Genomic DNA, 22,569 nt, shown 5'->3' with positions numbered 1-22,569 from the left:
TGGTGCAGATTGTAATGGACATATTGGTAAAGGAAACAGGGGCGATGAAGAAGTGATGGGTAAGTACGGCATCCAGGAAAGGAACTTTGAAGGGCAGATGGTGGTGGACTTTGCAAAAAGGATGGAGATGGCTGTAGTGAACACTTATTTCCAGAAGAGGGAGGAACATATAGTGACCTACAAGAGCGGAGGTAGAACCACGCAGGTGGATTATATTTTGTGCAGACGATGTAATCTGAAGGAGGTTACTGACTGTAAAGTAGTGGTCGGGGAGAGGGTAGCTCGACAGCATAGGATGGTAGTATGTAGGATGATTCTGGTGGTGGGTAGGAAGATTAAGAAGACAAAGGTAGAGCAGAGAACCATGTGGTGGAAGCTGAGAAAGGAAGAATGTTGTGCGGCCTTCCGGAAAGAGGTGAGACAGGCTCTTGATGGACAACCGAAGCTCCCGGAAGACTGAACGACGACAGCCAAGGTGATCAGAGAAACAGGCAGGAGAGTACTTGGTGTGTCATCTGGTAGGAAAGGGGAGAAGGAGACTTGGTGGTGGAACCCCATAATACAGGGAGTCATACAAGGAAAGAGATTAGCGAAGAAGAAGTGGGATACTGAGAGGACTGAGGAGAGGCGAAAGGAGTACATCGAGATGCGACGTAGGGCAAAGGTAGAGGTGGTAAAGGCTAAACAAGAGGCATATGAAGACATGTACACCAGGTTGGACACGAAAGAAGGAGAAAAGGATCTCTACAGGTTGGCCAGACAGAGGGATAGAGATGGGAAGGATGTGCAGAAGGTTAGGGTGATTAAGGATAGAGATGGAAATGTGTTGACTGGTGCCGGTAGTGTGCTAAATAGATGGAAAGAATACTTTGAGAAGTTGATGAATGAAGAAAATGAGAGAGAAGGAAGAGTTGAAGAGGCAAGAGTGATGGACCAGGAAGTGGCAATGATTACTAAGGGGGAAGTCAGAAAGGCACTACAAAGGATGAAAAATGGAAAGGCAGTTGGTCCTGATGACATACCGGTAGAGGTATGGAAGCAATTTGGAGAGATGGCTGTGGAGTTTTTGACCAACTTATTCAACAGAATACTAGCGGGCGAAAAGATGCCTGAAGAATGGAGGAAAAGTGTTCTAGTTCCCATTTTTAAGAACAAAGGGGATGTTCAGAGCTGTGGGAACTATAGAGGAATAAAGTTGATGAGCCACACAATGAAGTTATGGGAAAGAGTAGTGGAGGCTAGACTCAGGATAGAAGTAAGTATCTGCAAGTAGCAGTATGGTTTCATGCCTAGAAAGAGTACCACAGATGCATTATTTGCCTTGAGGATGCTCGTGGAAAAGTACAGAGAAGGTCAGAAGGAGCTACATTGTGTCTTTGTGGATCTAGAGAAAGCCTATGACAGAGTACCAAGAGAGGAACTGTGGTACTGCATGCGTAAGTCTGGTGTGGCAGAGAAATTAGTTAGAATAGTACAGGACATGTATGATGGCAGCAGAACAATGGTGAGGTGTGCCTTAGGTGTGACAGAGGAATTTAAGGTGGAGGTGGGACTGCATCAGGGATCAGCTCTGAGCCCCTTCCTGTTTGCAGTGGTAATGGATAGGCTGACAGATGAGGTTAGACTGGAATCCCCTTGGACCATGATGTTCGCAGATGATATTGTGATATGCAGTGAAAGCAGGGAGCATGCAGAGGAACAATTAGAAAGATGGAGACATGCACTGGAAAGGAGAGGAATGAAGATAAGCCGAAGTAAAACAGAATATATGTGCGTGAATGAGAAAAGTGGAGGGGGAAGAGTGAGGCTACAGGGAGAAGAGATAGCGAGGGTGGACGACTTCAAATACTTGGGGTCAACAATACAGAGCAATGGAGAGTGTGGTCAGGAAGTGAAGAAACGGGTCCAAGCAGGTTGGAACAGCTGGCGAAAGGTGTCTGGTGTGTTATGTGACAGAAGAGTGTCTGCTCGGATGAAGGGCAAAGTTTACAAAACAGTGGTGAGGCCGGCCATGATGTACGGATTAGAGACGGTGGCACTGAAGAAACAACAGGAAGCTGAACTGGAGGTGGCAGAAATGAAGATGTTGAGGTTCTCGCTCGGAGTGACCAGGTTGGATAGGATTAGAAATGAGCTCATTAGAGGGACAGCCAAAACTGGATGTTTTGGAGACAAGATTCGAGAGAGCAGACTTCGATGGTTTGGACATGTTCAGAGGCGAGAGAGTGAGTATATTGGTAGAAGGATGCTGAGGATGGAGCTCCCAGGCAAAAGAGCGAGAGGAAGACCAAAGAGAAGGTTTATGGATGTGGTGAGGGAAGACATGAGGGCAGTTGGGGTTAGAGAGGAAGATGAAGGAGATAGGCTAAGATGGCAAAAGATGACACGCTGTGGCGACCCCTAACGGGACACGCCGAAAGGAAAAGAAGAAGAAGAAGTAGAAGAAGAGTATGTGGCCTCAGAAATGTGCGTCTGGAAGAATGGTTAAAAATAAACCAGAACACATATTTCCATAAACACACTTAAACCTTGTGCAGTCTTCATCGAAGAGTTAAAGCTGTTACAGCTGCAAATGGTGGAGAAATGTCATATTGAAGAATTATTAATTGGATTATTATGAGTAATTATCACTTTTCATAATTATAACTTTTTCACAAATGTGAATTTGTTAAACATTTAATTGAGAGGCCCGTTAGCTCAGTGGTTAGAGCATTGGTTTGGTAAACCAGGGGTCATGAGTTCAAGTGCCAAACAAATATGAGCGTTCATCTGAGATGTCATGCTGTGGCGACCGCTAACAGGACCAGCTGAAATAAACTATTTTAATATTGAAGCCTCTAGACTAGGAATGGGATGTCACTTAAATTCATGAGTCACGGCAGGTAAAAGAATGCTTTTGCCAATATAGTGTACTCTATGTCTGTATGGAATATGGCTTGTATGGAGGCAGTTCGAGGTGGCGACATCTATGTCAACCTCTTTTTATCTTGACTCATCCATCCATCCATCCATCCATTTTCTTAGCCGCTTATCCTCACAAGGGTTGCGGGGAGTGCCGGAGCCTATACCAGCTGTCAACGGGCAAGAGGAGTGGTAACACCCTGAACTGGTTGCCAGCCAATCCCAGGGCACATTGAGACAAAGAGCCGCACTCAAAATAACACCCAGGGCCAATTTAAAATGTCCAATTAATTTAGCATGTTTTTGGGATGTGGGAGGAAAACTGAGTCTCCGGAGAAAACCCACGCAGACACGGGGAGAATATGCAAACTCTAAACAGGGAGGGCTGGGATTGAACCCTTGTCCTCAGAACTGAGGCCAACGCTTTTGAGCTAAGCCACAGTGCCACCCCGAGTCATCCAATGAAGTAAATTTTCTTTCCCCAGTCCATGCCTCCTGATTTTGGTGAAGTCGGACATACTGGTTAGAAAATAAGCATTTGAACACCCTGCTATATTGCAAGTTGTCCCACATAGAAATCATGGAGGGGTGTGAAATTTTCATCGTAGGTGCATGTCCACTGTGAGAGAGATAATCTAAAAAGAAAAATCCAGAAATGTATGATTTTTTTTTTTTTAATCGATTTATTTGTGTGATACAGCTACAAATAAGTATTTGAACACCTGTCTATCAGGTAGAATTCCGACCTCAAAGACCTGTTAGTTCAGCTTTGAAAGTCTACCTTTGAAGCAAAGTGCCACGATGCTAATAGCATAAACTCTTGCCTTCGTCTTCCTCCACAATCTAACATTCAATTCAGGCACTTTGAACTGCCGTGCTGCTTCGCGGTTGTCCACGTCTTCGGCAGCAGAGATGACTTTTCTTTTAAAAGCCGCAGTGTAAATCACCCTTTTAGTCGACAGTTTAAGTTAAATTCACAGGCAGCCATTTTGGAGCGTTTGGTGCAATAGCAATATGCTAGGCTAACCATCGTATAATGGGAAACTCCAGCGAGGTTGAGGAGGTCAGATTGGTGGCGCACATTACCATCATACATATAAATGCATAACATTAGACATTGAATATCGTATTGAAATGTAAATATTTACCTTTTTAACCACCCTACGTACCTGTATACGACTACACAATGTGATTTTCTTTTTGATTTTTAATCCATATCTAAATACATGTATAATGCGCTCTATTGACTTTTTGAAAATATTTTAGAAAAATTCTGTGCATTATACATTGTAATATATATTATAATATAATAATAATATATAGAGAAATTATGGTAATTTGCAAAAGAAAAATAAAACCATTACCTGTAAATATATTGTATTAACTTACCTGTGCAACCACATCCCTTTCATAACGCAGCTGGTATTGCCACATAAAGTCGGCTTGCTCCAATTCTACCTTCCTCAGAATGGACATGTCTGGGTCAATCCGGATCCAGAGAAGAGGAGAGTCAGCACTACATCAGAAAAAAAGAAAAAATCCACAACGACAATGACCAAATACATATTATCACACAGGTTACAAATTGTTTTAAGAATAATAAAGTTAATGAGCCGCCTTCACAAATAGAGTGTAGAAGTGTTCTCACTCTGCACACAAATTGGACGTAATGCAAAATCGTCAGATTCATTAGACGTGTATGATGGTCCATTTTCCTCACACAACTGTGTTTATGTGAATGAATAAGAACAGATTCTTATTGACGACCTAATGCCAACAGGCTTCAATATGCATAAGCAGTGCCCCTAATTACCCATAAAAGGGCATTCACTCGATGGATCTAAACCAATGTGTGGCATTTTAGTCACACGTATGTCTTCAAAATGTTACTTTATTTTATTTTCTAAAAGGTGGTATCAATGAGAAGCTTGCCACACAGAAACCGGCAATATACCTGTATAACAATCATGTTCATTGTTTTTAATTAGTTACGATGATGAATTCTACAATGTGGCACAAAATATATTGTGGCTGTGTGTCTGCAAATCACTTAATTTACATCAAATTTGCACCTGCAGAAGATGAATAATATGTCAATCAGATTATTGCAGGGATTAGACAGAATACTGAAGGCCCTGGAAAAATTAAGACATTTGAGCAATCTGATTACATTCTCTACTCAGTGACATCGACTGCATGTGGACAGCTGCAGCGATGGACACAAATCAATGCACAATCTCTTGAATGTACACACCCGATTCCGATGAAATTAGGACATTGCGTTAATAACAGAATACAATGATTTAGAAATCATGTTCAACCCATATTTAATTGAATACACAACAAAGACAAGATAAACATTGTTTTTACCAAATAATGATGAACTTGGAATTTTATTGCAGCAACACATTCCAAAAAGCTGGGACAGGTTGCAAAAAAAGACTGAAAAAGTTTGAGGAACGCTCATCAGACAAAAAAGCTAATTGCCAACAGGTGGATGCCATGATCGGGTATAACAGGATCTTATCTGAATTGCTCATTCATTCATCACCAAAGATGCGGTGAGGTTCACCTCTTTGTGATAAGAGTGCGTGAGAAAATAGTGAAACAGTTAAAGGACTGTTCCCCACTATACAATTGCAAGGAATTTTGGGCTTTCATAATCTACGGTCCATAAAAGCATCACAGAAACTGGAGAAATCACGACATGTAAGCAGCAAGACCAAAAAGTAATACTGAATGCCCGTGACCTCAATCCCTCACTATGTCAATTGGGGGGAGGGGAAAAAAAAAAAAAAAAATAAAAATAATACCACCACAAGGGCGGAACACTTCAGAAATCCAATGTCAGTAAATACAGTTTTGTATTGTGTGAAAAAATCTGGGACCACCGTTTCCAAGGTAACTGTTGGTAATGGAATGGAATGAATGGAATGATAGCATCTTGCTTTGGGGGTGTTTTTCTTCACATGGGACAGGACGACTGCACCGTATTAAGGAGAGGATGATCGCAGCCATGTATTGTGAGATTTTTGAAGAAGAAACGTTTGAACTCCGCAAACAAAAGCTACTGTACCAAATATTAACATTGGTTTTCTCAGGTGTTCAAATACTTATTTGCAGCTGTATCACACAAATCGGTAAAAAAAAAAAAAAAAATCATACATTGTGGTTTATGGATTTTTCTTTTTAGATTATCCCTCTCACAGTGGACATGAACCCACGATGGAAATTTCAGACCCCTCCATGATTTCAAAGTGGGAGAACTTGCAATATAGCAGGGTGTTCAAATACTTATTTTCTTCATTGTACACAAATGACAGAAAATACCTAAAATAGCTTTCCTCTCAGACCTGCGGTGCAAAAATAGATGAAAGAGTTAAAAAAATCACTTTCTCTTCTCCCTGGAGCTTCACTCTTCCTCCTCCGCACATTTGTGAAAAAGTTATAATTATGAAAAGTGATAATTACTCATAATAATCCAATTAATAATTCTTCAATATGACATTTCTCCACCATTTGCAGCTGTAACAGCTTTAACTCTTCGGGGAAGACTGCACAAGGTTTAAGTGTGTTTATGGAAATATGTGTTCTGGTTTATTTTTAACCATTCTTCCAGACGCACATTTCTGAGGCCACATACTCTTCTTCTTCTTCTTCTTTTCCTTTCGGCGTGTCCCGTTAGGGGTCGCCACAGCGTGTCATCTTTTGCCATCTTAGCCTATCTCCTTCATCTTCCTCTCTAACCCCAACTGCCCTCATGTCTTCCCTCACCACATCCATAAACCTTCTCTTTGGTCTTCCTCTCGCTCTTTTGCCTGGGAGCTCCATCCTCAGCATCCTTCTACCAATATACTCACTCTCTCGCCTCTGAACATGTCCAAACCATCGAAGTCTGCTCTCTCGAATCTTGTCTCCAAAACATCCAGCTTTGGCTGTCCCTCTAATGAGCTCATTTCTAATCCTATCCAACCTGGTCACTCCGAGCGAGAACCTCAACATCTTCATTTCTGCCACCTCCAGTTCAGCTTCCTGTTGTTTCTTCAGTGCCACCGTCTCTAATCCGTACATCATGGCCGGCCTCACCACTGTTTTGTAAACTTTGCCCTTCATCCGAGCAGACACTCTTCTGTCACATAACACACCAGACACCTTTCGCCAGCTGTTCCAACCTGCTTGGACCCGTTTCTTCACTTCCTGACCACACTCTCCATTGCTCTGTATTGTTGACCCCAAGTATTTGAAGTCGTCCACCCTCGCTATCTCTTCTCCCTGTAGCCTCACTCTTCCCCCTCCACTTTTCTCATTCACGCACATATATTCTGTTTTACTTCGGCTTATCTTCATTCCTCTCCTTTCCAGTGCATGTCTCCATCTTTCTAATTGTTCCTCTGCATGCTCCCTGCTTTCACTGCATATCACAATATCATCTGCGAACATCATGGTCCAAGGGGATTCCAGTCTAACCTCATCTGTCAGCCTATCCATTACCACTGCAAACAGGAAGGGGCTCAGAGCTGATCCCTGATGCAGTCCCACCTCCACCTTAAATTCCTCTGTCACACCTAAGGCACACCTCACCATTGTTCTGCTGCCATCATACATGTCCTGTACTATTTTAACATACTTCTCTGCCACACCAGACTTACGCATGCAGTACCACAGTTCCTCTCTTGGTACTCTGACATAGGCTTTCTCGAGGTCTACAAAAACACAGTGTAGCTCCTTCTGACCTTCTGTACTTTTCCATGAGCATCCTCAAGGCAAATAATGCATCTGTGGTACTCTTTCTAGTCATGAAACCATACTGTTACTTGCAGATACTTACTTCTATCCTAAGTCTAGCCTCCACTACTCTTTCCCATAACTTCATTGTGTGGCTCATCAACTTTATTCCTCTATAGTTCCCACAGCTCTGAACATCCCTGGGTGCCAGGGAAGGATAATCATAATGGGGCCAAACCAGAGGAGTTGAGCATCCTGACTGCCTGGTGAAACAAATTGACTTTGAGCCTGCTCACTTCACTTTCAAATTGTTTTTGGAAATTGTGGAAGTCATATCCCTAAGGCCAAAAAGGAAAATAACCATCTGGATCATTATGAACCCAAAGTTAGAAAGCCAGCATCTGTGATGGTGATGGGTTTTGTTCGTACCAATGGTATGGGTAACTTACACATCTGTGAGGGCACCAATAATGGTGTAAGGTACATACGGGTTTTGGAGAAACAGAGACTGCCATCCAATAAACATCTTTTTAATGGACACCCCTGCTTGTTTCAGCAGCACAATGCCAAACCACATTCTGCATGTGTTACAACAGTGGCTTCATAGCCCAAGAGTGCAGATATGAGACTAGCCTGCAGCTAGAAGTGTCTCACATTGAAAATGTGTGGCGCATTATGAAGCGTAAAATACGATACAGAGCCCGATAGAGTGTTGAACAGCTGAGGCTGTTCATCAAGCAAGAATAGGAAAGAATTCCACCTATAAAGTTCCAACAATTAATGTCATCAGTTCCCAAACTTTAATTAAATGTTGTTATAAAAAAGGGGATGTAACACAGTGGTAAACATGACCCTGTCCCAGCTTTTTGGGAACGTGTTGCAGCCAAAAAAATTCAAAGTTAATGACTATTTGGGCGGCATGGTGGAGCAGCTGGAAAGCGTTGGCCTCACAATTCTGAAGTTCGATTCCAGCCCCGCCTGTATGGAGTTTGCATGTTCTCCCTATGCCTCTGTGGGTTTTCTCTGGGCGCTCTGGTTTCCTCCCACGTCCGAAAAACATGCAACATTGATTGGAGACCCTTAATTGACACTAGGTGTGATTGTGAGTGCGGCTGTTTGTCTCCATGTGCCCTACGATTGGCTAGCAACCAGTTCAGGATGTAAACCCCCTCCTGCCTGTTGACAGCTGAGATTGGCTCCAGCACTCTCGCAACCCTTGTGATAAGTAGCTAAGAAAATGGATGGATGATTATTTGCTAAAAACAAAGTTGATCAGTTTGAACGTAAAAATATCTAGTTTTTGTGGTGCATTCAATTAAATATAGGTTGAACATAATTCGGAAATCATTGGATTCTGTATTTTTAACAATGTCCAAACTTCACTGGAATTGGGTTTGTAGTTAAGGTTATTAATATTGTCTATAAATAAATGACTGTAGTTCAAATACATTCTGCATTTTGAGTAAAAGTCAGTTTGACATTTTCCCCAGAGCAGATTCGGCCTCATACATCTGTACACATCATGTCGGAGAAGGTAAATTTGTTTACAGAGAATGAATAAATGTCCATAAAAATCGATCCATCTCCTATGGCTTATCCGAGGTTGGGATATAGGGGGAGTAGATTTAACAGAGACGGGCAGAATTCCCTTTCCCCATCCACTTCATCCATTCATGCTCTTTCGGGGGTGGGGTGTGGGGGGATCCCGACGCGTATCCAGGCCAGCCGAGACACGTAGTCTTTCCAGCGTGTTGTAACGAACAGGAAACACGAAGATTGCACCCTGAAATTCAGCGCTCGGCTCATGTTCCCATGGGAACGAAAGACAAGGAGACGGCACATTTGTTGTGGCACTCTGACGTGAAGTGCATTGCCAACACGAACATCAGAGAAAAGACTGGACAGCCGCAGCTAGGATGGTGGCACTAAAAAGCCACCTCAGACAGACCCTGCAACCAAGGGGATATCGTGCCACTTGAAAGAGGCACCATTTGGGCTGCCGGGTCAGGACAATGAACGACTCAAGAGAGACACCTCCATTCGATGGAGCGCCACGGCAGAAGCCAGGCTTCCTCACTAATATTAGGAGTACATGACAAAAATGATATTTGAACACTAGAATGAACACCATTGGTGATTGGATTGCTCCAAACTTGAATGTCTAAAGTTGAACCTGTGTTAATTGTGCAAACAATGAAAAAGGAAAAAAAACAGATGTTATTGCAAACAGTGAGATAATTGTGACAGGCTATAGCTGCATCACACATGAACATTTGACTGTGGGACTGGTCAACGCTAGAGGGAAAATGTTCTCGTTGTCTGAAACCCAATAATTGATACTTATATATATATATATATATATATATATATATATATATATAATATATATATATATATATTATATATATATATATATATATATATATATCTCCACTGGTTTGAACCAAATTAATCTTAAAATGGAAAGTAAGATTCAAGGGCCTAGCCTTCGAGCTTTGGTGTGAAAACACCCATTTGTCCCTTCTCCAGGGATAGAAAAAGCCAACGTCATGCTTTCTCTTAGAACACTGTGGCTCTCTTGCCCCCGCTCTCTGGACGCGCTCTTCCTGGCTGATGCTCTGTGCTTTCGGGTCTACCGGACCTTCCCGATCAACCTTCACGGTCTCACCATCACCAAGGTGATGCTGACCCATCAAAATAGCAGCCTCGACTGCCGAGCATATGTGCCTGCTCCAAACTTCGTGAGGGCATCTGTTCTATCGGGGTAAACCCAGAAGCTCGAGCCACCTACCTAAACCTCGGTCAATGCTTGTAAGTTCAAACCTTGAAGTCTACTAAAGGTACAAATTGGTGTATATCAAATTATTGAGAACAGCGAATCCTACAAGGCTTCTAGTCATCCCACGCTAACTGACCCCTCTTCACGTCACAACTTAAGTTCCCAGACCAATGTTCATCTGTCTTCGTTTGTGATGTATATTGTCATGTCTGTTGTTGTAGATTCCCTGATGGTCCCTTTTGACACCTATAAAATTCACTCCGTGCGGCCTCGTTTTTGTATTTGAGTGGAGAGAATCTATGAGCCACTCTCACAGAGAACGTAGATCTTTTTGGCGCAAACCAAGAGTTATGGAATTGATCAAAAGTAATAAAAAGGAAAAGTTTTCTCATCATTTTTGCTGAATTGTATGCACAAAAAGAAGTAACATTGTGCCCCATGATATCGAAAATTAGATAACGTGTAATCTAAAAATTTACGTCAAACCAGAAGGCACATGGGCGGATAGTCTGAGCAGCAATGTCCTCACTACTAGTTAGTTTGAAAAGGTGAAAAAGATTTTACCTGCGACCCTTTCATTTGAATGTCAGGAGAAATTTCATTAAAACTTTGGTTGAGTTGACAAGAAACCCATCGAGACATGGATCAGTATTTTCTCTTTCTAGCCATTTTGGAAAACCAAACAGCAATTTCTCTATTACTGTCTTACTCCATGGCTGATAAGTCCATGTCCACTTCCTCTCCATTCATCAGTGGAATCTTCTTTTTCTTGTTTCTAGGGAGAAAAAAAGACCAACAAATGAGACCTTTTATTTGGGATTTCCCAGATCCCTTTACAACTTTCTAAATGGTTTATCAAAAACCAGGGTTGTCAAACGTACGGCCTGCAAACTGGTTTAATCTGGCTCGTGAGCATAGACGGACAAAAAAATGAGTTGCAATTTTTAAATAAATGCAACTGCTTTTCCGATTGCCCGAGTGACTGTGTTCTGCCCGCGCTACTTAGTATAGCTTCGACTTTTAATGTGGATTTGGCACTCTCATTTCCCCAGTATATGGCTGTCTAAAAGAGAAAAGTGGACACAGGGTGCAATGCGTTCCCAGAAAAATGGTTATCCTTCTCTTTATTCATGGAAGTGAATGGGAACGCTGCATGTTTGGTGTGTTCACAGTATGTTGCATTGCTGAAAGAACATACCTTAATGGGCACTATATGAGTCTTCTTCTGTTCCTTTCGCCTTGTGCCATTAGGGGTCGCCACAGCGTGTCTTTTTCTATCTAAGCGTATCTCGTGGATCTTACTCTAAAACACCCACTGTCCTCATGTCCTCTCTCACAACATCCAACAACCTTTTCTTTGGTCTTCCTCTCGCTCTTTTGCCTGGCAGCTCCATCCTTGGCACCCTTCTGCCAAAATACTCACTCTCTTCGCCTCTGGACATGTCCAAATCATCGAAGTCTGCTCTCTCTAAACTTGTTTCCTTAACATTCAACTTTGGCTGTCCCTCTAATGCAGTGATTTCCAACCTTTATAGAGCCAAGGAACATATTTTACAACTGAAAAATCCCACGGCACACCAACAAAAGTAAATGTCACCAAAAATGGATAGATTAATTAGTGTATGTACTTCCTGCCATCTAAGAGAAGAGGACTTTTTTGTTCTTTCTGTCATTGTGCCTCACTGGCATAAATAGATGAATAAAGATATATTATTTCTTGGAAATATGTTTTTTTAGCAATTACATAAAATTGGATAACTTCCCACGACACACCTGAAGAGCGCTCACGGCACACTAATGTACCCCGGTACACTGTTTGGGAATCACTGCTCTAATGAGCTCATTAGATCATCTTATCCAACCTGGTCACTCCGAGCGAGAACCTCAACATCTTCATTTCTACTACATCCAGATATGCTTCCTGTTGTTTCTTCACTGCCAGTGTATCTCATCCGTAGATCATGGCCAGCCTCAGCACTGTTTTGTCAACTTTGCCCTTCATCCTAGCAGAGACTCTTCTGTCACATAGAATACCTTCCGCCAACTGTTCCACCCCGCTTGGACCAGTTTCTTCACTTCCTTACCACACTCACCATTGCTCTGTATTGTTGACCCCAAGTATTTGATATCGTCCACCCTCGCTATTTGTTTTCCCTGGAGCTTCACTCTTCCTCCTCCACCCCTCTCATTCATGCACATATTCTGTTTTACTTTGTCTAATCTTCATTCCTCTCCTTTCCAGTGCGTGCCTCCATCTTTCCAATTGTTCCTCCGCCTGCTCCCTGCTTTCACTGCAGCTCCATCCTCAACACTGTTCTACCAATATAATCACTCTCTCGCCTCTGAACATGTCTAAACCATCGAAGTCTGCTCTCTCTAAACTTGGCTCCAAAACATCCAACCTTGGTTGTCCCTCTAATAAGCTTATTTCTTATCCAAACTGCTCACTCCAAGAGAGAACCTCAACATTTTCATTTCTGCCACCTCCAGTTCTGCTTCCTGTTTCTTCAGTCTCTAATGAATACATCATGGCCAGCCTCATTTATGTTTTATAAACTTCTCCCTTTATCCTAGCCTAGACTCTTTTGTCACATAGAACACCAGACACCTTCCGCCAACTGTTCCACCCCGCTTGGACCAGTTCCTTCACTTCCTTACCACACTATTGCTCTGTATTTTTTGACCCTAAGTATTTGAAGTCGTTCACCCTCGCTATCTCTTGTCCCTAGAGTTTCACTCTTCCTCCTCCGCCCCTCACATTCATGCACATGTATTCTGTTTTACATCAGCTAATGTTCATTCGTCTCCATTCTAGTGTGTGCCTCCATCTTTCGAATTGTTCCTCCGCCTGCTCCCTGCTTTCACTGCAAATCACAATATCATCTGCGAACATCATAGTCCAGGGGGATTCCAGTCTAACCTCATCTGTCCGCCTATCCATTACTACTGCAAACAAAAGGGGCTCAGCGCGGATCCCTGATGCAGTCCCACCTCCACCTTAAATTCTTCTGACACACCTATGGCACATGTCACCGCTGTTCTGCTGCCCTCATACATCTCTTGTACTATTCTAACATATTTCTCCACCACACCAGACTTGCGCCTGCAGTACCACAGTTCCTCTCTTGGTACTCTAGGTCCACAGAGACAATGTCGCTTTTTATGACCTTCTCTGTACTTTTCCACAAGCATCCTCAAGGCAAATAATGCATCTGTGTACTCTTTCTCGGCATGAAACCATACTGTTGCTCGCAGATACTTACATCTGTCCTGAGTCTAGCTTCCACTACTCTTTCCCATAACTTCATTGTGTGGCTCATCAACTTTATTCCTCTATAGTTCCCACAGTTCTGAACATCCCTTTTGTTCTTAAAAATGGGAACCAGAACACTTTTCCTCCATTCTTCAGGCATCTTTTCGCCGCTAGTATTCTGTTGAATAAGTTGGTCAAAAACTCCACAGCCACCTCTCCCAATTGCTTCCATACCTTCACTGGTATTTCATCAGGACCAACTGTCTTTCCATTTTTCTTTCTGTTCAGTGCCTTTCTAACTTCCCCCTTACTAATCATTACCACATCCAGGTCCTTCATGCTTCCCTCTTCTAATCTACCTTTCCTCTCATTTTCTTCATTCATTAACTTCTCAAAGTACTCTTTCGATCTACTGATCACACTGCTGGCACCAGTCAATATATTTCCATCGCTATCCTTAATCACCTTTACCTGCAGCACGTCCTTCCTATCTATATCCCTCTGTCTGGCCAACCTGTACAGAGCCTTTTCTCCTTTTGGATCCAACCAGGTGTACGTCGTCATATGCCTCTTGTTTATTAGCCTTCGCTACCACTACCCTTGCCCTATGTTGAATCTAAATGTATTCCTTCCGCCTCTCTTCGGTCCTCTACAAGACCCACTTCTTCTTCGCTAATCTTTCCTTGGATAACTTCCTGTATTTTGGGGTTGCACCAACAAGTCTCCTTCTTCCCTTTCCTACCAGAAGGCACACCAAGTACTCTCCTGACTGCCTCTCTGAGTACCTTGGCAGGAGTATTCCAGTCTTCCGGGAGCTCTTCCTGTCCGTTAAGAGACTGTCTCACTTCTGACTGAAAGGCCAAACAACATTCTTCCTTTCTCAACTTCCACCACCTGTGTTCTGCTCTACCTTTGTCTTCTTAATCTTCCTGCCCCCTACCAGAGTCATCCTACACACCACCACCCTATGTTGTCCAGCTACACTCTCCCCCACCACTACCTTACAATCAGTTACCTCCTTTAGATTATATTGTCTGCACAAAATATAGTCCACCTGCGTGCTTCTACCTACGTTCTTGTGTTCGTGTCTATTATGGAAATAAGTGTTCACCATTGCCAATTCCATCCTTTTTGCGAAGTCCAGCACCATCTAACCCTCAAAGTTCCTTTGCTGAATGCCCTACTTATCCATCACTTCTTCATCGCCCCTGTTTCTTTCGCCAACATGTCAATTGAAATCTGCACCAATCACAACTCTCTCTCTCTCTTTCTAGGATACTCAAGACGACTAGTTCCTTCCAGAATCTCTCTTTCAACTCGAGGTCACATCCTACCTGTGGGGCATAGCCGCTAATCACAATATACACAATATCCTCAAGTTCAAATTTCAGTCTCATCACTCGATCTGATTCTCTTAACCTCTATCATTCTTATCCACCTCATCCTTTAAAATAACCCCTACTCCATGGTAAAATAATTTCAACTGCTCCTAAGATTCTAGCCTTAGTCCCTTTCCACTTGCTCTCTTGGATGCACAATACATCAACCTTTCTCCTAATCATCATGTCAACTAACTCCTGAGCTTTTCCTGTCATAGTCCCAACATAGGGTCTGTGCATACCTCTTCTTCTGCTGACTAAGCCGCTTTCCACCTCTTTTTTGCCTTTGACCTACATTATCTGAATTTCTACCTCCGCCTTGCAGATTAACAGTGCTGGGGATGGGCGTACTTAGCCATTGAGTGGACAGGTGTCTTTATGCAGCTAACGACCTCACACAGGTGTATCTGATTTAGGATAATAGATGGAATGGAGGTGGACTTTTATAGGCTGACTAACAGGTTTTTGACTGATAGAGTACTCGTTTGCAGCTGTATCACACAAATCATTCAAAAATCATAGATTGTGATTTCTGGATTTTTCTTTTTAGATTATCTCTCACAGTGGACCTGGAACTATGATAAAAATTTCAAACCCCTCCATGATTTCTAAGTGGAAGAACTTGCAATATAGCAGGGTGTTCAAATATTTAGTTTCTTCACTGTATAGGTTTGGCACAGTTTTACGCCAGATGCCGCAACCCTCTGCATTTATCCGGGCTTTAGTCCACTGAAGTCGTTCCCAGGAGCGTCCCACATCGAGTATTCACAACATTCGGTCCAAATTCAGCAGGATTTTTTTAATTACGATCGGGCTGGCTAGAGCCTCCTGTTAAAACTGTGACCAGTTTGGGGACCAGAGGCAAAAAAAAAAAACACTATATGAGTCTTCATTCCGACAAATATGACAACTTTTAAGGACAGCAGAGAAGAAAGGCGGTGAATGAAAGAAACCACCTTCTGTGTTTACTCACAGCAGAGACATGAGTGATGCTGCTGAGAAGGCTCGCTACCACATTGCTAATGAAATCAGTGTCTTCAAAACCATTTGTGTGAATTTGTAAAAACTTGTATGATGAAGGCCGTGGAGATTGTGTGTCCAAAAAGGTGCCAGGCTTTTGCAATTATGAGCCTGACAAGAAACACTTTCAGTGGATTTGGACATGTAGTTCCTGCACAAAGTAAAATCATTTGTTGCATTTTCAGTGGCAATTGATGAAAAGCATGGACATTACAGGCGTTGCACAACTGGCCATTTCAATCCGCGCAGTTGACAGGAATGAGAATGACCAATTTGGAAAAAGACTGAAAACGTCTGTCGATGTGGGGGGTGCATTTCCTCCTGGATATTTTTTGCTCCTATCGGAACACAGAATGTCCACTTTTTGCATGTGTTCAGTTAGACATGTTGATACCGTTTTCGGTCCTATCTGCACGGTTACACTTTTTTCAAGCCATGCCCGTCTGAAACAGTTTTTGAGCATCCTTGTCAATTGCCCTCGCTCGATCTTCATCCTTTTTTTCTAACACTTTCGCCATCGTAAAACTTTCAACACACCGTCGCTCAGTTCGCGCGCTCTCAGTCCCACGCGCCATTACTTGGCTACCTAACAAGTTACACTGCGATTTCTGAGAACCGAGAACACATGCACATGGCAATGATGAAACTCCATTAACCACTAACACGATTGTATCGTTATACTGTATAACTATTGTCCAATCGAGTATTCTGCCGCAAACAAGTTTTAATGTCGGAAAATGCAAATATTTTCACTACCGAGCAAGTTAGAACGGCATGATAGTCGTGCTTGTGCTAGCACGAAGGTGAACTTGCAGCTCGGAGCCCACCACAGAGAGGCAGGCGCACGATACCCTACCCCCTGAAATTTTCTCAATGGATTTGCGCTTATCTCGAGAATGGTCATTTTGGTCTGAAAAAGTCGGAATTCCGGCGGAAAATTCTCTTCCCTGAGTTGATGACACGTTGACTGTCATCGGGAGAGCTTGTGGAGAGCGTGCCAAGGAAAGATACAATGACAGCACACGTCGTAGCACTGGTCCTCCACAGTCAACCTGGCTACAGATGGTGCTAGGGCGCAGCAAAATTATTGTGGTATTAGGACAAAAAAAGCTCTTCTTGAACTTGTTTACAGAACAGGATAATGTTATTTTTATTTCTATCAATCAATCAATCAAAAGCCTTTAATGTGCATACAATGAAATGATGAGTGTTTCTCCACAAGGAGAATAAAATAGAATAAAAATGGAAGGATATCTTAGGTAAAAATGACAATACGTACATCAAGACTAAAATCATTGCTAAAATAAATAAATAAATAAATAGATGCATAGCATGTATTTTTCAGTCTTATACTCCCTGTCCATGCTTTGGTAAGATTATTAAAACCACAAAGAGCAGACAAAAGTGAAGTTGCATAATATTACATTACACGTACTGTTACGTCCAGTGGTTTGGAGTTGAAGGAGTCTTTGAATCTCGTTGTCCATATTTTGTGGGAGCTGTACCACCTGTCATATGGTAGCAGGTTAAACAATTGGTGACCAGGATGTGAAGAGTCCTTTACAATGTTCGTGCCTCTGCTGTGATTGCGGGAGTTCGCAATGTCCTCTACGGAGGGCAGAAAGCAGCCAGTAATATTCTGGGCACTATTTGCAGAGCTTTCCTGTCCGCTACTGTGCACCTAGCGTACCGCACTGTGATGTAGAATATGAGTATGCTCTCAACGGTAGTTCTGTAGAAAGCCAGCAGTAGCTTAGCTTCCAAGTTGTTCTTCCTGAGCACTCTCAGGAAGTGGAGTCGCTGTTGGGCCTTTTTCACTATTGCTGTGGTATTTACAGTCGAGGTGAGTTTTTCTGTGATGTAGACACGCAGAAATCTGAAGGAGTGGACCTTCTCCACACACTCACCATTGATGAACAGTGGAAACGGGTCCATGCCACACTTACAGAAGTCCAACATGATTTCCTTCGTCTTTGTGGTGTTTAGTGTGTTTGTAGAACACCCATTTGACAATTTTGTAATTTCGTCTATGCAGGCAGACTCATCTCCTTTTGAGATGAGCCTGATCACGGTGGTATCATCAGCAAACTTGATAATGGAGTTGCTGGTATGGGCTGGCATCTGGTCATATGTGTACAGAGAGTATAGCAGAGGGCTCAGTACACAACCTTGGGGGGACCCGGTCCTGAAGGTGATTGAGGTGTGGGCCAAGTTTGGCAGACTGTGGACGGTTTGTGAGAAAGTTTTTAATCCAGCATCAGATGGAAGGAGATAGTCCAAGGAGGGAGAGTTTGTCAACCAACATGCCTGGGATGATGGGATTAAAGGCTGACCTAAAGTCTATGAAAAGCATGCTGATGTACTGTAGTTCCCTTGGCATTCCAGGTGGTTCAGTGCAGTGTAGAGAGCTATTGTGATAGCATCCTCGGTGGACCGGTTTCATCGGTAGGCAAACTGGTAGGGGTCGAGTGAGGGAGGAAGTGAGCCCCTTATGTGGCGTGCAACCAGACTCTCAAAGCACTTCATGATCACAGGTGTGAGTGCAACAGGCCTTTAATTATTTAGACTGTGAATGGCTGAATTTTTGGGAATGGGGATGATCATTGCAGATTTCAGGCAGGAGGCAACGGTTGATTTTTGCAGGGAGCTGTTGAAGATTTTTGTGAAAACACTGGTCAACTAATCACCACAGGCCTTCAGTACCTTCCCCGGCACTCCGTCTGCTTTCCTGGTATTTACAGTCCTGAGCATACCTTTGATTTCATGCTGTTGAAGCGTCAGTGTGCTGCTGATGTGAGGTGGTTGTGATGAGCCTGGATTTGATCAGTCTGTCTCAAAATTGACAAAGAAATTGTTTAGTTCCTCTGCCAGCGAGGAGTCTGTGTTTCCAGCATACATTTTATTTCTGCTGTAATTTATGATGTGCTGTAATCCCTCCCACATCTTTTTCCAATTGTTTTCTGTGAAGACAGTGCATTCTCAGGCCATGTTGTAATTGTCTTTGTTTGGGCCTTTTTTGTTTTCATAGGGGGATGTATGTGGGCGTAAGGGTGACGCAGACATGATCGGATCCAGCAAGATGGGGGCGGGGTGAGACCCTGTATGCATGTTTAATGTTGGAGTAAACATGGTCCAAGGTTTTGTCTCCTCAGGTGGGACACGTCACATACTGGATGAATTTGGATAAGACAGTCTTCAAACATGCTTGATTGAAGACACCAGCTACAAGAAATACTCCGTCGGGATGAGTGAGTTGCAAGTTTGTTTACAGTATTGAGCAGACAGCTAAGTGCTACACTAATGTTAGCATCTGGCGGGATATAGACAGCTCCAACAATGACCACTGTTAGCTCCCTCGGTAGATAAAAGGGTCTGCATGAAACTGCAAGAATCTCTAAATCAGAAGAACAGTGGGTGTTGATGATCCTGGTGTTAGAACACCAGTCATTGTGTACATAGACACAAAGCTCTCACCCTCTGGTCTTACCAGATGCTTTGGTTCTGTCCTGTCGATGTAGCTTGCGGCCTGCTTGCAAAACTGCAGCATAGGAGATTCGCGGATGTACCCATGTCTCTGTGATGAAAATAATACTGCAGTTCCAGACAAAGCTGCTACTGGCTAGTTGTAATTCCAATTTGTCCATTCTGTAGGTGATGGATCTTACGTTGGTCAAAAAGATGCTTGGAAGCGCAGGTCTGTGAGGTTGCTTTATTAGCTTAGCACCCAGGCCCGCCCGACATCCTCGCTTTTGTTCACGCTCCCTCCGCCTTCTCCGTTGCTTGCTAAGAGCAGCTATCCACGGAGATCTCGGTGGGATCACGATGTCCTCCGGAATATTGTTTTCATTTGATATTCCTTTGTTATTGATAAGTTGTGCTTCAGTTCCAGATCAATCAGGTCCTGGAAGCTATATGTCACTGTGGCTTTGCAGAAATACACAAGTAACACCGAAATAATAAAAAAGAAAAAGCATTAAGCTGCAGAGCTAAGAGCCGCTGCACCGATGTGTGCCGCCATTTCCTGATAAATGCAAATTTATATTTCTGAGAAATGACACCCTGATATTGAACTGTATTAAAACAATGAAAATAATGAAGTTTTTCTTTTGAAGTTATAAAGTATATAACTAACCCTAATACACACACACACACACACACACACACACACACACACACACACACACACACACACACACACACACACACCACACACACACACACACACACACACACACACACCATGATTTACTGGTCCGACCTTCTTGGAAATAGATATTCCTCCATGTGGCCCCTGAGCTAGAATAAGATTGACAAACTTGATTTAAACAGATTACAGTTTTACATTTGCTAAAGTGACTGCTGGATTCGTTTATTTTTAGACCTAACACTGCCCCTCTGTTGTTACAACTGACCCGTAAAACACGGGAAAAATGGGATATTGTCAATGCAATGGTCAGATTAACAAACAGATGTGTGGTTCTTAGTCATCAATGATGACAAGTGAGGGAAATCCATTGTTTCCATTGAATTATAAATACAAATACTCCAAAAATAAATACAAATTAAGTTGTGAATTCAATCAGTGGACAAGCACAATACTCAAAGAGGTCCAGAAAACAAACAGCTGTTCTTTGTGTGAGAGGGAAACCACATGATTATACCATTGGGAATTCAAGCCAATGGTTGAATGGTGGCTACCCAAAATGTGTCCGGATCCATTTACGGTTAGTCAAAATCACAGAGGACAAAATTACAAGAATTACAACATGTTATGTATGGGACAGGAAATGCTATTCACTTGTGCTCTTGTCACTAGTTAACTCCATAAACAAGTATTGTGTTGAAACTCAGCTTCTTGCTCGCGATACGCTTTTGGCAGTATGTACAACTCATTTGAAATGGTGTTTAAAAATACATATATGGTGGATGTTTTAAGACGCTATTTCTAAACAAAACAAGAATCACTGTGGTCCTCAACTTTTGTATAAGCACCTCACAACTGCAACAACAGGAAAATTTGGATCTCAGGGTGACAACTTTCTGAGAACCACCGATCTATTCAACTTTGTGCTCAGTGTCCAGAAAAAAGTGGCTATCGTAGTAGACTTTACAAGAAGCGCAACCCAGCCCCTTCCTCTCACAGTGGACATCACTCATGTTGCCATTGCAAGTGAAGCCATTTCCGAGCAGTGACCATAACTCAGGATATTTTTAAGTGGGAGCTCAACATCATCACCCTTCCGAAGAAGGTTGCAAAGAGAATGTCTTTCTTCCGACATCTGAAGAAGGTCAGGCTGAACATGCAATCAAACTTCGATACTGCTATCATTGAGTCTAACATCCACTCCATTATGTCCTAGTTTCCTGCCACAATGGTCAATCACCAGGCCAAGTGGTAGGGTGTTATTCATACATCCAAGAGGTTTAACGGCTGTCCCCTGCTCCCCCTCAAGTCATGACAAGAAACCAGAACAGTGAAGAGGGAAAGGAAGGTTATGGCCTCCATATTCCTCCACGTTCATGGATGTGGCTGCAGCTACCAGGTGGATGAATGACTTGAGCCTCTTCATCTCTCTCTCTCTCGACACAGGACTGCAACTACACTAAATCAAACCCCATTTCAGCACTTGTACTTATTTCCACTACTATTGCACTTGTTCTCACTGTCCCATTTTGTATGCAGAGTATTTACGTGAAAAGAGATACATACATACAGTTCCCTCCAAAATTATTTTGTTTTTGTTGTATCATGAAAACATTTGCGTTTCAGACCAAAATATGAATAAGATAAGCGCAGAAATCCATGGTTAATTTCATGGTATTTACATATAGATGTGTTAAACAGCTCGGGACAGAGCAACTTTTTTGAAGCCATACATAATTCATGTGAGCGAAAGTACTGGATCAGAAATTATTAACCTAAAGCAAATAACATTTGGTATTTGGTGGCATAACCCTTACATGCAGTAGGCTGCATCAAGCCTGCGATTCACTGATTTCATCATGTGTTGCATTCTTCATTTGAAATGTTTTCCAGACCTTCATTGCAGCCTCTGTCTGTTTCTGGGAGTTTCTCCTTTCAGTCTCCTCTTCAGGGGGTAAAACACATGCAATATTTGGTTAAGGTCCCTTGATTGGCAGTCTAAGAGCTTCCGCTTTTCCCCTCAAGAAATCCTTTGTTGTGTTGACAGTGTAGTTTGGGTCATTGTCTTGTTGCATGATGATTGTCTTGTTGCATGATGAAGCTTCACCCGATTAGTTTGGATGAATTTTTCTTTAAATTGCCAGACAAAATGGATTGTCAACATCCCCTGGGCAGAAGTGAAGGTATTACAATCAGCTGTTTGAAGACTTCGAGAGAAGTCATCTAGAGTCCGTACCACAAAATGCAAACGACTGAGCAAAAATAATCGGAAGGCAAGAATGGATTTTGCAAAGCTGTAGAGAGATGAGCAATAACCATTCTGGAACAAAGCTCTCTGGACTGATGAGACAAAGATTAACTTCTACCA

At 42.6% G+C, this 22,569-nt stretch overlaps 1 protein-coding gene across 10 annotated transcripts in view; it reads right to left on the bottom strand.

Annotated features, from left to right (window-relative positions):
- The window catches only part of taf2 (TAF2 RNA polymerase II, TATA box binding protein (TBP)-associated factor), a 172,836-nt gene that overhangs the window by 49,423 nt on the left and 100,844 nt on the right, over nucleotides 1–22,569 (bottom strand). For all 10 annotated transcript variants that reach the window (XM_061819042.1, XM_061819045.1, XM_061819040.1 and 7 more), the window contains 2 exons: nucleotides 11,115–11,180; nucleotides 4,291–4,417 (listed from right to left, as the gene is read on the bottom strand). In XM_061819042.1, coding sequence (XP_061675026.1) covers nucleotides 4,291–4,417; nucleotides 11,115–11,180 — 193 coding nt within the window. The remainder of the gene's footprint in view (nucleotides 1–4,290; nucleotides 4,418–11,114; nucleotides 11,181–22,569) is intronic.

This window comes from Syngnathoides biaculeatus, chromosome 5 (genome assembly GCF_019802595.1).
Source record: "Syngnathoides biaculeatus isolate LvHL_M chromosome 5, ASM1980259v1, whole genome shotgun sequence".
In the NCBI taxonomy this organism is placed as follows: domain Eukaryota; kingdom Metazoa; phylum Chordata; class Actinopteri; order Syngnathiformes; family Syngnathidae; genus Syngnathoides; species Syngnathoides biaculeatus.
Note: the sequence above shows the minus strand (reverse complement) of the source record. Positions and strands in the feature narration are given on the sequence as shown.